The sequence below is a fragment of the Colias eurytheme genome, chromosome 22 (genome assembly GCF_061535395.1).
Source record: "Colias eurytheme isolate Ceu_HAF_F1 chromosome 22, ilColEury1 Martin Lab GWU primary, whole genome shotgun sequence".
Lineage (NCBI taxonomy): Eukaryota > Metazoa > Arthropoda > Insecta > Lepidoptera > Pieridae > Colias > Colias eurytheme.
The window spans coordinates 8,232,180-8,248,357 of record NC_143001.1 but is presented as its reverse complement, the minus strand read 5'-3'; the positions used below and the strand labels follow the sequence as shown (position 1 = coordinate 8,248,357).

Genomic DNA, 16,178 nt, shown 5'->3' with positions numbered 1-16,178 from the left:
GGGAGAATAAATTGCAAGCAGTGTTATTAGAAAACATCGTATAGTTTTTTATTTGCAGATCGTCTTCATCTACATTCATAAAATCTTGTTTGATTATACTAGAAAAAGATTTAAAACAAACAAACTAATTAAGTCATTAACTGTGTCAAACGAAATTTAAATCTATTGCAAATATTTCAAATTGAAAACATGTTTAGCCCGCGCTCTATTTACTCAGTACCGCGGCGATTATCAATCTGTACTTTATTAGGTAAACTAGCTTACCGCCCGCGGCTTCGCCCGCTTCGTCTAAAACCTAATAAATTATATACTAAAACCTTCCTCTTGAAACACTCTTATCTATTAAAAAAAACCGCATCAAAATCCGTTGCGTAGTTTTAAATATTTAAGCATACAAAGGGACATAGGGATTAGGGACATAGGGACAGAGAAAGCGACTTTGTTTTATACTATGTGTATTGTGTAGTGATAACAAATATACATTGAACTTTATTAAACTTTTTTATTTATAATATTATCAGTAAAATAACCACTAGACCAACGGTCTCACCCTTCGATGCGAAGCTATATAAGGCGGGAAATAAACTCAAAAGTTCAGTCCAGTCAGAACGTTGGTCATGAAACGTTTTATTTTATTATGTCTGGTGATTGTGTGTGCGGCTCGTCACAACCACGGCCGTGACCGTGACCACGACGACAGCGACGAAGGCGATCACGACAATCATGGGCGTGACCACAACCATGGACAGAACCACAACCATGGGACCGATTACTATAGCTACAAAAAAAAATATTATCATCACGGTCAGCGTGGACGCCTCAATATTAGTTCAGGTACGTAATACCTAGTGATTGGTTTTAGTGGACATATTTTGAAAATGAGTTGTTTTTATTATAATGGATACAAGAAAATATATTATATAGAGGTATAATTAGGTATCGTATTTAATAACATTGCAAGACAATAAACAAACAATTTTAAATTCAATTTTAGCGTGAGTAAAATACTATCATTATAGATAGTCAAAGAACATTTAAAATTTAAATATTAAGTGGACACAAATTAAACATTTTAAAAGTCGCTTGCGTGCACACTTAATGCGAAGGGCTTCATAATTAAAGTTGACAGAATTAAAATTATGTGAAAATGGCGTAAAAATATTGTGGATAAATGGAAACAAACGAATTTAAGTCAAAGCTACTATCTAGATTCTAGTGCCTATACATATATTTAAATTAAATGTAAAAACAAAAATATCCTTGACTTCGATATCAGTTCTCAGTCCTACCACGTCCTACTTAATGGTAATAATACGACCATCTATTATAGAGTTTACGATAAACAGGGAATGAATCATATCTCTGCTGTTAATTATCATGTATAATAATTATTATGTACACCATTTTTGACAATAGTCATAGAGATTAGAGAGTAAAGTTTGTCTAATTTGGGACTCATTCAGGTGTCCAAATTCCAATTAATAAATGATAAAACTGCATATGTATATTGTGACGATACAAATGCACTTCTAGAGGAAGTCTCATTGAATAAAAAAAATGTTTGAGTTAGAAATAAAAACATCAACTTATTAATATTATAAACTAGCGGTCCGCCCCGGCTTCGCCCGTGGTACATATTTACGTTTTCTCTACATAAAAACCATCCTCGTACTTCAAGGAATATAATAAAAAAAGAATTATCGAAATCGGTTCAGCCGTTCTTGAGTTATGCGCTTACCAACACATTTTGCGATTCATTTTTACAGTGGTTGTCTTATCGTAGGTATTTTTATGTTATGCACTTAACAAGGCATGCAATTATGTTGCAAAAAACAACATACTTACGAACTTAGAATACATAATATATATAAACTATATGAATTCTAAGCTTAGAAAACATAAACATTCTTGTTTATTTTGCTCAATAATCTCACTGATTTTGAAAGCTTTCACCAGCAAAAAGCTGTATAAATTGGTTAAATTTATAGCATGAATACCTAAAATGAAATGTTTTGCAAATTTTAATATGAATAAAGATAAACTCCAATTCCTTCCACAGAAGACCCCATAGTCCACAGTTCACCGGGGGTGTTCGTGGGAGGGTACAACGTGACGAGGCGCGGCAGACGCTTCGAGAGCTACCGGGGCATACGATATGCTCAGCCACCCGTGGGTGTACTGCGGTTCCAGGTAATGAAGGAATGAGGAAAAATTGTGAATTAATTTCAAATACATCATTTGGTTGGCTTTTTTAACGTTCATTTCAAATAATTATCGCTCCACGGGTGGAACTTCATAACATATCGTTAGTTCGTTACCAAACTCTGCTCTTGCTGGTAGCATGATGACGCATGATGATAACAACACCGGAATCCATTGATTCAAATTATTTCTGCTATACTAATATGTATGACTTATATGCTTCTTGCTTATATGAATACGAGGTTTATTATAATATGTTCGTTGTGTGTAGGCCAAATGACATAAAATCAGCAACTAAATAGTTTTTACAGCCCAAGTGGTAAATGGTATATCTATCTTAATATGACGATTTAAAAGTGCTCCCAGATGAAGTCTAATTGAATAAATAAATATTTGAGTTTGTAATTATTTACAGCCTCCAAGGCCGATCCACTACTACCCAGATATGGTGGACGCACGAGAGGACGGGCCAGCGTGCCCTCTCCCCGCGCCGCCTGGATATCCCGTAGATGAAGATTGCTTGACGGTCAATGTGTATACCCCCTTGAGGAGTGAGAGGTAATTGAGAAGGACATAATTATTGCAACTATTATTTATTCAGTTCTGATCTTTAAAATAATGCTCAATAGTTATTCTCTATGGACTATGGTTATTATTGAAGTTGGGGGGTTGAGAATATGGCTCAATATCTACACAATTAAACATTTACAAATTGGAGTAACTAAATACTTATTCGTTTACGAGCTTTTGCATTTGCATTTTCACTGCTCTCGTTTTTTCTCTTACGTATTCTTGCACTTGAACAAATCATCATAGTTAATTATGTGCTTGATCTAGCACTTAATATATTATTTACCACTAATTGTAAGCTTCTGTCTATTGTATATTCAGAAAAGGAAAACTCCCAGTGATCTTCTTCATCCATCCCGGAGGTTTCTACTCCATGACGGGTCGCAGCGATCTTGCTGGACCACATTATCTCCTGGATAGGGATATCGTGCTGGTCACTATTAACTACAGACTCGGGGCTCTTGGTAAGTTCTCGTGTCATAAAACTATCATATTGATAATAAATGTGTCACTATAATAAATTGTTTAACAATATAGTTTTACTTCTTATGATTGAACCGATTTATATTCATAATATTATCTATTATGAATAAATCGGTTACTGACGATAAAACAAGTTGTTTAACAAATCAGGTTATAAGTTTAACCAATCTGCCCATATCCTATGAAATCTTTGCTCATATCCCACCAAATGTTTTGCAGGATTCCTCAGCACAGGAGACGAGTTGGCTCCCGGCAACAACGGGTTAAAGGACCAAGTGGCAGCTTTATGGTGGGTGCAGAAGAACATCAGAGCGTTTGGTGGAGACCCTGATAACGTGACGGTGGCGGGGTGCAGCGCTGGCTCGTTCAGTGCTATGCTGATGATGATGTCGCCTATGACGCGAGGTATTTAAAAACAACTTCAATATTATTTTGTCATGTAAATTCATCTAATAATTTATGTAGGTTCCTATCTAGTGATGTTACACCATAAATTTGCTCAACATTTATTTGAGAATCTTTCTGGTGATGTCGTTAAAGGGTTGAGAAGTCGTCATGTGTTGCACGTTACGAGCATTATTTTTACTTTCCCTTCTTTATATAATATCCACTTACATACTTACAAAAAGCACCAAATACCCTTTTCAACAAAATTGTATCATTCACTCATTCCTTTCAAACATAACCAGGTCTCTTCCACCGAGCAATCTCCATGAGCGGTTCACCAATCGGCAAGGAGCCACTCCCAACGGAACAGAAACACCTCGCAGTGAAGCAGGCGGAACTTCTGAACTGTCCCACTAACAGTTCAAAGGCTATTATTGACTGCTTGAAGACAAAACCTTGGAAGGAACTGGGCGACTCGCTGCCTGGATTCTTTGTGAGTAACAAATATGCAAGTTAAATGGCTGGTATTAAGAACTGGACTTAAATTAAACACAGTAACATTCTTAGATGCAATATTGGCCGAAAAGCTAAGGCTAATTCGATAGCAATATTGTCAGATATATTACCATGCTATATTATATTACGTTTATATTTTCAGTGAATATATCATTATAAACCGTACACCGATATCGGACAAAATGTCTTATCATCTAAGTTTTAGTCGATAGATTTGAATATGCATTTAAGTATATCGAAAAGTAGAATAACTTTTAAAACCTGCCCGTACTAACGGTGCAGCTTGCCGATAGGATTGGATTGCCATGTATGACCTGACCTTCCACTATAGCCATTTTTGTGATATATGAGTCATACGGATCAAGTTTCGATCTCGATCAAGTTAACTGTTTACTTATAAGTACGAGGATGACACATTAGAAATAACAGAATACTGATCGTTTCACAAAGAAGAATTTTTTTACACTTTAAATAATTTCCTATAAGTACGTTCGTAAAGGCCAATCTAGCACACGCCGAGTACTAATTTTTAGCAAAAAATCCTCGCTGTTATATGTATGCCAAATACTTATTAAAATGTATATTAAGGTACAATTTAAACAAAAATAAACTACATAATAATTTCCAGGAATTCGGTCGCTTCGACCCCGTGCTCCTGTGGTCCCCCGTGGTCGAACCCGACTTCGGCCAGGAGCGGTTCCTCACTATACAACCAGACGTGGCCATTAGAGAGAGGAAGTTACATGCCGTCCCTAATATTATCAGCCAGACACAGGATGAGTTCTTCTGGTTTGCGTACTGTGAGTACTTACATTTTTTTTTGAAGTGAAAACTTCTTTAGCGGCGTTGAGCACTTTTTCTGTAATGGGTATAAAATCTTAAACTCGCGTCAGGACACGTGACCTGATCGAAAAAGCGTAAGACGGATACCATTCCAAAATATCAAACATGCTCAACGTTAATAATCAAGTTTTCACTTCTGCCGGCACTCCCGGAGTGCAACCCGTCTTTTTTTTTATATCAGTTTTCTGGGTATGTGAACTGCCATTTTTAAATAAGCTTTGTTGACCAATTGTAAAGTTGTATTTCATATTACATTCCTGATATTAAAAAAAAATAGCGAAAATTGTACCTACTGCTGACGTATATTTTAACGACAAAGCCAGAATTAATATGCTTTTCTGATTCAATACTACAATGTATACCTTGGCAGGGTACAAATAGACAGTAGGCTTCATTCAACTAATAACATCACTAGAAATGTGAGTTACTTATTTTAAACTCTTCTACACCAGTAGGTATTTCCCATTTGCAATTTACAGTCGTAATATTCATATTATAATCTAAATTAATAACAATTTCGAGTCTACGCGGTCTTTTTGACGTGACAACGATAAAGCCGGCTGAACGCACGAAAAAACATGACTCATGCGGCGTTACCTCGCTCTGACTCATCTGAGGCGTTCCATGTAAGGCTTGAAGTACGAGCGAGAGCGCGGAACGAGCGACAAAGAAGCACACTCGGACGTTGTCACGTTCAACTATCGTCAGTAAACCGACTTTACAGACAACCAATTTTTTAATCAAATTATTTATTTTCAATTCACTCCCAGACGTAACCACAAACGAGACACTATACAAACAAATGAACCAAGACTGGGACCGCATAGCTCCCATAGCCTTCCTCCTCCCGCGCGACAACGCGACGCTCCCCGCTAGAACACTACGTAAAGAGTACCTGGGAGATCAACCTTTGAAGAATGATGCGAGTAGTTCAAAGAATTTGGGCAGATTGTATGCGGATTCTATTGAGAGCTTGCCGGTTTATAGGTATGGAGAACAATATTATATTAAATGAGTTTTTTTTAACACGTCGTAAATAAATGGCCATTGCTTTACTCGCTTTAGAAATAAATATTATAATATACTAGCTGCGCTTCACGGTTTCACCCGCGTGGCTCCGCTCCTGTTGGTCTTAGCGTAATGATATATAAAGCCTATAGCCTTACGCGTTAGATGGGCTACCTAACACCGAAATAATTTTTCAAATCGGACCAGTAGTTCCTGAGATTAGCACGTTTAAACAAACAAACTCTTCAGCTTTAAAATATTAAGTATAGATTCTGTCAACCAGTGGTGAATTATGACCTAAATTCTCATAGAAGACAAAATATAGGCTGTTGATATTTGGTATTGTTTATTTAAAAAACAAAATTACATTTCAGAATGGCGAAGCTTATGACGAACTACTCTCCAGAACCAGTGTACGAATATGAATGGGCGTATATTGGAAACCACAGTCACTTTGAAGACCCTAACACTAACAAACCTTTAGGTAAAAATAGAATTTTTTTCAGTTTTATTATACAATCGTTAATTATTAAGGTAGTAGATAGGGTATGTTAATAAAAAATACTTACAATTATTATTGTTTCCTTTATATTTTTATGAACTGCCTAAGATAATTGCATTTTGTTAAAAAAGATCCCTTGTCAACATTCTTTTTTCAAAACGTTGCATTTTCAAAATACATATAAGCTCATATAAGTAACATAATATTGAAAATAAACCACTATAAAAATATATACTGAAACAATTTTTTAACTTCTCTAATATTATGTGCGATAAATATATTTTCACTTTACAGGCGCAGCTCACCACGACGATTTAATTTATTTGTTTACTCTGAGCTATCGGTTTCCCGCCATCGGGCTAGAAGGAGAAGACGCCAAATTAGTTGACAGGATGACAGCAATTTGGTACAATTTCGCAAGATACGGGTAAGGCTGAGTCTACATGACAATTTAATAAGAAAACGTATTCTTGTATTAAAAATGTAGCTTTATTTTACCTAAGATTTTTCCCGATGATTTTTAATCAATAAAACTATAAAAGTTAAGTTCCTATAACGAAGCTATAACATTTTATTAATATTATGTTCTATGAATAAGTCTATAATATACCTCTAAATATAGTTTTACGGTGGTTTTACGCCATAGGCGATATCACAAGTGGAAAGCATAATTAATCGATATTATTTTTACATAGCAAAATAAATATTAGATGTTTTTGTAAATAACATTAATTAGAGGCGTCCACTAAACACAGACTAAATTCAGAATTCTTTATACTTCACTTCTCTATTTCATATGACAATATTTTAATGGTTTTGCAGTGATCCAAATCCTCGTGAAGACACACCAGAATTGGAAGGACTTAATTGGCCAAGAACAACGCCCGAAGATATGCCGTACCTGCGAATAGACAACAACTTTACACTTAAAAAAAATCTGTTCAAAGATAAAGCTGTTGTATGGGACTCCCTGTATCCTATGGAGTATTAATTTATTATCATATAATGTATGTTTTCTAAGAAACTGTTTAAAATATAAATAAAAGTTTATTGTTGCAAAATGTGTATTATTTAAAAATATCTCACTTATATTACAATATCATGATATGAGATATCATTCTCTAAAAGGTGTAAATTATACACCAGCTCCTCCAACTCCAGCAAATTGTTTGATATTTTTGTATGCATATAAATAAATGATTTAATACTAAGGCAAGGTAAAAAAAAACAAGGAGCCTTTCATGGAAAAGTTGACCATAAGATTTTTAAAAATAATATTAAGTACATAATATTATACCTATCGTACCGTTAAATCTGTTTTGCGTTAGACCGCATTAATTAGAATCGGATTTTTTTTATTTGGATCTATGAAAATATTCTAGGCACGCTTTTAATACTTTCAACTACAAAAGCCCAACCCCTCCAATTAATCCAGTCTGTAGGTATTTATGCTCTACAAAAGGTGGCGTAGAAAATGTTTTGAAACGATATTGTTTAGGTATGAAAGGTTAATCAAAATCCAAGTTTTCGACCTTGACGGACCCAGGCGCTAGCCGCCATCTTGAATTAAAGGTGCTAAAATTAGGTATATTTTAAATAACTTCTCAATTGTTTACTAAATCACAAAAGTGTCTATGAGGGGTTCAAAGAAGACAAAATTACCTACATTTTTTGCATACATGATTATTCTGTAAGTCTTAAAGGTAAAAAGTTACAAGCGACGGAAATAATAATATTTACAGAAATCATATAATTTTAATTTTGTTTAAAAATTGTACAGCTATCATTTTTTAATTCTCTTTGATGGCCCGGGCTGGTTAATGGTGGCTTCTTCATTATCGTCGCTGAAATTTTCTGTTTCACTGTCTGTATTTTTAGTTTCCAACCATGAAATTTCGTCATCATGACCAGAAGAAATCGAAGACGCTGGCGGCTGGAGCACGCTTTCTAGTAACTTTTTACGAGGGGACATGGATAAGAAATCCTTAGAAGATATCCGATATGAACGATTCATAAAGTTATCAATAAAAAGTAAATTTAATCGACGAAATTTCATGGTTGGAAACTAAAAATACAGACAATGAAACAGAAAATTTCAGCGACGATAATGAAGAAGCCACCATTAACCAGCCCGGGCCATCAAAAAGAATAAAAAAAGATTGCTGCACAATTTTTAAACAAAATTAAAATTATATGATTTCTGTAAATATTATTATTTCCGTCGCTTGTAACTTTTTACCTTTAAGACTTACAGAATAATCATGTATGAAAAAAATGTAGGTAATTTTGTCTTCTTTGAACCCCTCATAGACACTTTTGTGATTTAGTAAACTATTGAGAAGTTATTTAACATATACCTAATTTTAGCACCTTTAATTCAAGATGGCGGCTAGCGCCTGGGTCCGTGAAGGTCGAAAACTTGGATTTTTATTAACCTTTCATACCTAAACAATATTGTTTCAAAACATTTTCTACGCCACCTTTTGTAGAGCAGAGGCTTTTACATTTCCCCACAGACTGGACTAAATGTAAATTAAATGCCACAGAATATCCTACTAATGCTATCCTATTCTTTCATAGTCAAGTGGCTTTCTGTTAGCGTAGCGTTCAATAGAATAGACTACGAATGTATGAGATTGACGTAACCTGTAGATACGTTTATCTACAGCCTACACAGCCTACGTCAATCTCATACATTCGTAGTCTATTCTATTGAACGCTACGCTAACAGAAAGCCACTTGACTAGGGGGGCTGAACCGATTATGAATGAAATTTAGCACACCTATAGAGGGTAACTTGGATTACACATAGGATAAGTTTTATCCCGAAAAACCCACTAGAACGGGAAATACGCGGGATTTTCTTTGAAAACGAGGGCGAAGCCCCGGGTGGAAAGCTAGCGAAACGCGTTTGAGTAGTAGGGTATGTATAAGTTACTCTATGGTAGTAGCCACGGTCGCGGCAGGTAGCGGCAGTATTTTTATAATAACAATAGAATACACTAAACTCTTTGGTTTTTTCAATTGTGTTCACAATAGTTTGATGTGCTGGTTTTCATAGTAATTATGACATTATAGCCAATGATATTTTATGAATAGATACGTTATATACTCACAATATATCCAAAAAAAATGCTTCATATGCAGTGTCAGGCACACACAAATACAAGTTTCATTTTACTTAATTTATTACATTGACAGACTGTATAAGAGAGATGGGTCTAATAAAATGATATAAACAAAAAAGACAAAGATAGTTTGTCACTTCCGCGCAGGTGTAAGCAAAAGTCATAAGAATTCACCAATTAAATATAAATAAACAAATAGTTGCCATGGTAATTGGCATAGACTAGAATAACGACACAGAAGGTTCAATGTTATAGATGTTACCTTTCCTGCACAAGAAAACAAATGTGACAATTTCATTTACTATTTAATCATTATTATGATGTTGTATTAAAATGAAAAAAACTTTTTTGGAGATATCACTGTATTAAGTATTTATTACTAGCTGTGGTGTTCGTTTTCGGTCATCATTATTTCACCCGATAAACATTAAACACCCACTGCTGAGCATAGTCGTCCTTATAGAACTCCATAAGGACCGATCTTACGCTATTCGTTTCAAGGCAGTTCCCGAAACCCGTACAAGGTCATCGCTCCAACTTGTAGGATGTAAAAAAAAGACGGGTTGCACTCCGGGAGTGCCGGCAGAAGTGAAAACTTGATTATTAACGTTCAGCATGTTTGATATTTTGGAATGGTATCCGTCTTAGTTCTTACGCATGGAATATAAGGGCTAAAAAAAATGTTATGTGGTTTTATGAAACCACGGTAAAAGTGAAACTGTTCGAACGGTTCCGAACACTGCTTTGTGTAGCGCATGTCGCGTGACGGTCGGCTGCCGAGTAGGTATACCTACTCGGTAGCCGCGGCCCGCGATACACGCGACATGCGCTACACAGACCAACAAGTTTGAGACGATGTAATAAAAGTTTCACTTTAAAAAAAAATCCGTGTTACGCTTTTTCGATCAGGCCACGTGTCCTGACGCGAGTTTAAGATTTTATACCCAACGCCGCTAAAGAAGTTTTCACTTCAATAATAGTGGTGCCTACATGAAAAAAAAAGATGAAATAAAAGAAAGGATGAAGTATAAGCCTTTTTTATCTAAAACACAAATAAAATTTATGTTCAATAGCTATTTACAGAAAAGCAAATAGCATTTTTCGTCAGTAGCGATAATCTTTTCTTTAAATATGTATTCAACATCATTTTTGCAAACAAACATTTTTGCCATCACGATTTCATTGTACAATATAATAAATAGATAGATATATTTGTTAATTACATGCACTGTGTGGATTTAAATATAAAAATAATAAAGTATTTACCCAAATCGAAATTAATAAAATAGCCGTTCTATTTTCAATAATCGTATCTACATGATAATCTTTGAACACAGTGTACGCTAGCTTTGTCACACTAGTGATTGAAGCAATGTTTTATCCCTTTCATTATTTCAATAGAAGTGTCAAGCAAGTGTCATTCTTAAAGAATTGTAAATTGTTATTTTTTATCTTAAAATGTAATAACTTAATATATTTTCCTGTGATATGATATTCCTTTATCTTTCTTTATTTTTTTGCACGAATACGTGCACTGTCTGAACACACAGGAAGGCATTTTCGACAACTTTAATGTACCTATCGGCACATGCGCTCACTGGGACCGGTGACAATCTGACTGATTGCATTGGCCCCAAATAGGACCAATTCACGGAATCAGTTTTGGTGCGTTGATGACGTATCTACCTCTTGTTTCTATATATAATATCATTGATTATAGCACTTCTATATTTTGTTTTTAAAAGCTTCTTGTTGGTTTTTAATGTTCTGTGAGTTTGATAGTTATTGTCTAAATCAATATCAAAATGTCAACTGTCAACAGTCAAGTGTGAAAATGTCAATTTCTCGCTATCAAGTATCATTTCGTGTTTGTTGCTGTTTTGCGGCTTACGCCTTCCAAGTAAATAATCAAATTATTTATACTTACTTTTGTGCTCTTACATTACGTAGCTTGCAAAAGATGTGCATTTACAGATATATTTTACATTTACTTTCAAATATTCGCGATTTAAATCAAGGTTGCGGAAAGTTCTGTGGAATTAAACATTGCTTTCAAGTTTCAGTTTCTGCATGCTGTTCATGAACCTTTTAACCTACTTAAATGAAACTATGCTATATATTGCAGTAATGACTGAATATGATATATTTTCAGAAACTAATTTGTGACAACATTATTTTAACGGAGGAATTTAGAAAGATCGGTATCAAGATGCAAAATATTGCAAATTGGTGGACTCGAGCCGAATTGCTGGCTGGTAAATAACATTATACTTACTTTATATAACAATAACTAAATCAAACTTTTAGTTTTCTACTCTTATTAGTATGTTTATTTCATCTCATTTTGTTTTAAAATTGTTTTAGTAAATACAATAACCAAAATATGAAATAAATCTTATCAGACTTTGAATATAATATATTGAATATAGACTGTTCATAATATTATAAGCCACACATTCACTAGGAAATGGATCATATAATTTGTTGAAAATTACTCAAATATAAATAAAAGACGTGTGGCACTCGGGGACTGCCACAGTAAAGCTATTGCATGCTATGCCTTTAAGCCACACCTCCGCGGCCGTCTGAGTGGGGAGCGTGAGGTTTTTCGTTACTAAATTTCCGGATTCGGTCCCCGCGCTCAAGGCCCGCGATAGAAGCTATGCAATAGCTTAAAAACACAATTTTTAATAAAATAAAAGATTTCTTATCTTAAATATTTGACTCTTACACAAATGACCAGGAGAGCATGAAGGCTGTGCAGCCTCTCGAATGTGGCGCAGTGCATGTGCCACACTGGTGGCTCCACATTCTGAAGAGGCCTGGAGCGAGATATCCACTGCCTCGCCTCCCGACTCTGTCTGGCATTCGTTAAGGAACTGTGTTGCTTATCAGGTTGTGTTGTATGTTACCATTTATTATATTTTATAGTTTTTTTTTTTACAAACATAAGCAGTGTAAATGTAAAAATTATTCCTTTGATCACATTATGATGATAATAAACCATTATTACTAAGAATTTTGCTTTTCAGTAAAGAATTTACAAATTTTATCTGTAAGGACTTGAACAGAGGGTATCATTTAAACACCAATTTGTTTTAATATTTACAATATTCAACAACATCTACCACATTACTTATAACACCATTAATAATGTGAATAATCCAATTCATTTTAGATAATTTTCATTTCCATAAGTGGAATATTAGTCTTGTTCTTTAAACATGAAACAAACAAAAATTTGCATACGCCACACTTCTCAAATCAATTAATATACATCCATTAATGTATCTTATATATAAAATTCTCGTGTCACAATGTTAGTCTGCATACTCCTCCGAAACGGGTGGACCGATTCTCATGAAATTTTCTGTGCATATCGGGTAAGTCTGAGAATCGGCCAACATCTATTTTTCATATGTACCACGGGCGAAGCCGGGGCGGACCGCTAGTATATATATATAAATGAAACCCGTTTCGCGTTGTCACGGCATCACGTGTGAACGGCTGAACCGATTTAGATAATTCTTTTTTTATTATATTCCTCGAAGTACGAGGATGGTTCTTATGTAGAGAAAACGTAAAATTTATTATTTACGTAATAATTATTTATAGATTTTGTTTAATTTTAAAGCAAAATGTACCCAAATGTAATGCACCATCACCATAAAATATTATGTTATCCTTATGGTTTTGCGGGTTGTCTGGCAGAAATCGCTTACAGCGATAAGACCGCCCTCTGTACATATTTTAACTTTGATCACTCTTCTTTTGTAATCCTGTATGTGTGTGCAATAAAGAATTTTTCATTCATTCATTCATAAATGAATTGAATCACTTTCAGGCAGGTGTCTGGCACAGTATGTTGCTCAAAGGTGTTGACGATGTTATACAGCCCGCTGCATTCAAACTAGCGATGGTTTTGAGACATACACCTTCTGAACTGACTGTTAGGTTGCTTGCTGAGTTGTTGCAGTTACATCCACAATCGGTAAGTCACAATAACATTTATGGATACACTTTTTTCTGTATGTGTGTTTGTCTCTGAATTCAAAATAGCTGCAAAAAAAAATTGGAGAAAATAGCTTTGAGTGTATTCAGGATTTGAGATGGATAGAATTATAATTTGAATGCAAGCAAATTACAAATACATGGGTTTAGGATAGCTAATCCATTTAAGTACATAAAAATATGCGGCATTAGTTTCACCACTTATAAGAATAACTGAACAGATTATAATGATTTTATTTTTGTAGCATAATAACTCAAACTTATTTTTATTCAACTAGACTTCGTTTAGAAGCTTTTGAATCAACAAAATAACGAAAAATAATAATATACTTACCAAAGCATCTTTAAATGGAAATAATGATGAGCATATTTTATAAAAAATATTGCAGATGCAGAAATTATGCATGAATGATAATATTATTATGTACCTATGTAAAATAGAGAATACATATGAATAATAAAGAGATTTTTATCAATGGTAATGGAGGAGACTATTGATATTGATATAGGATATTGGTTCTTACAATAACATGGTATTATTATGTTAAAGTTTTCTGTTTAATATTTATTAGACTGCACCATAGTTCAATCCTTGACCCTTTTGGTTGCATGTTTTAAAAATAGTAGCTTCCTTTCATTATGTTGTCATTATATAAAATCACTAGCTGCTCCACGCGGTTTCACCCCCGTGGCTCCACTCCCGTTGATCGTAGCGTGATGATATATAACCTTTCTCGATAAATGAGCTATCTAACACTGAAATAATTTTTCAAATCGGACCAGTAGTTCCCGAGATTAGCGCGTTCAAACAATCAAACAAATTCTTCAGCTTTATAATATTAGTATAGATGTATTTTTGCATTTTATATATTACTAGCGGTCCGCCCCGGCTTCGCCCTATAAGATTTAAAGTTTCGTTTCACTCTTTAGCTACTCAGAATAGCCGAATGGATTTTAATGATTTTTGATTTGTATGATTTGTCTTCATTTGGAATTTCTTCTTCCTATATTTATTCATTTATTTCTAATTTATATAAATCATTCTTACAGAAAACATACTGTACCTGACCCAAACCTGAATGAAAAAGCTAGCTTTTAATAAAAACATTTGAATTTGAATTTGAAACATTAAATTACAGCAAGACCTAACATCCTACATCCTAGCGCTGCTAACAGACGACGAAGCATTTTGCAGCAGTTGCAACGACAGCCCTTCAGAGCCAGAATCGGACACTCCTATAGGAGCCAGTCCTATAGAAGAACCAGAAACGGACACCGCTATAAGTGTCAGTCCCATAGAAGGGCCAGAAATGGGCTCCGCTATAGTCAGCTCCACGGATGAGCCAGAAATAGGCTCTGCTATAGTCAGCTCCACAAATGAGCCAGAAATGGACTCCGCTGTAGTAAGTTCCACAGAGGGACCAGAAATGGTATCCAGTACAGGTATGAAAGTACCTCTGCGAGATCTACAGTTATTTGGCGACTGTGAACTTGCAGTATTGTCAGCTTCACGAGAGGAATATGATGCACATGCTAAATTGGTGCGAGCGGAGTATTCAAAACTTAATCAGAAAAATTATGTCGAGTTGAGGATTAAGGTTTGTATATGTTATTTGTAAAATAATAAAGATTATTTCACTAGTATGAGCAAGATGATTCACATTTAGTTCTACTTTCTGATTGAATTCGTCCATTTGAGGTTGTTAAATGGTGATCAGTAATATAATTATTTTTTTTTCGGAATTTGAGTGATATTATTGTGAGAAGACTGTCCTGTTCATATTTTTATTAATCAGCCCAGAAAAAAATATAGTAAAGGCAATATACAACAGTTGTATTACCGCTTAATATAAACAAATTGACAGGCTATTTACCTACCTACTTATTCTACATTTTCTACTACACATTTGATTCAGTAAATTCTAATACTATCTAACTTGGACTTTAAACATTACCATTTCCAGATACTAAACCAACTTATACAAGTACCGAAACTGTACCAAACCCCAGAATTCGAAAGTTTCGAAGGAGCAGCCCGTGAAAACATTGACCGAGAGATCTGCACATTGCGGGAACATTTGCTCACTGGAAGGCATGACTAGGGATGGGCCGGGACTAGTTCCCGTGATTATGAATATGAATAAACTATTAACTAGTGACTGTGTTGTTTAAAGTGTAATTTGAAGGTGTTGGACTATACTGTGTTGGACTGTGCTATGTTGCGTAAAATGTGTTGGACTGTACTGTATTGTTTAAAGTGTAATTTGAAGGTGTTGGACTGTGCTATGTTGCGTAAAATGTGTTGGACTGTACTGTATTGTGTAAAGTGAACTATGAAGATGTTGGATTGCATTTGGTTGTTAAAAATGTGTTGGAACACCAAACAATATTGAAGTGTGAGGTGTTCTATTAATACCAATGGATGTCTATGATATTAAAATCAAATGAAAATATTTTTTAAGGCAACAGTGTAGTGCTTTTGCCAGTTACTTCTGTATCTAACGAAAATCCTTTTTTTACTATGTATA

General features: G+C 34.7%; 2 protein-coding genes across 3 annotated transcripts; both read left to right on the top strand.

The window, feature by feature from the left end:
* Nucleotides 1-584: 584 nt before the first annotated feature.
* Nucleotides 585-7,572, top strand: LOC149898805 (carboxylic ester hydrolase-like). Its single transcript, XM_090115166.1, has 11 exons — nucleotides 585-834; nucleotides 2,060-2,190; nucleotides 2,618-2,760; nucleotides 3,094-3,236; nucleotides 3,475-3,660; nucleotides 3,945-4,135; nucleotides 4,787-4,958; nucleotides 5,772-5,988; nucleotides 6,384-6,493; nucleotides 6,806-6,938; nucleotides 7,334-7,572. The coding sequence occupies exons 1-11, from the start codon at nucleotides 618-620 to the stop codon at nucleotides 7,500-7,502; spliced, it is 1,812 nt and encodes a 603-aa protein (XP_089971292.1). The 5' UTR covers nucleotides 585-617; the 3' UTR covers nucleotides 7,503-7,572.
* A 4,219-nt stretch (nucleotides 7,573-11,791) lies between these two features.
* Nucleotides 11,792-16,178, top strand: LOC149898804 (uncharacterized). Of its 2 annotated transcripts, XR_016458034.1 has the most exons (6): nucleotides 11,792-11,894; nucleotides 12,383-12,534; nucleotides 13,484-13,630; nucleotides 14,790-15,248; nucleotides 15,615-15,851; nucleotides 15,921-16,178. XR_016458034.1 is itself a non-coding variant. In XM_090115080.1 (5 exons), exons 1-5 carry the CDS (start codon nucleotides 11,849-11,851, stop codon nucleotides 15,750-15,752), a joined length of 942 nt encoding a protein of 313 aa, XP_089971206.1. In that variant the 5' UTR covers nucleotides 11,792-11,848; the 3' UTR covers nucleotides 15,753-16,178. The 2 variants fall into 2 exon arrangements, 1 of the variants encoding a protein (XP_089971206.1); XM_090115080.1 differs by having other exon boundaries at nucleotides 15,615-16,178.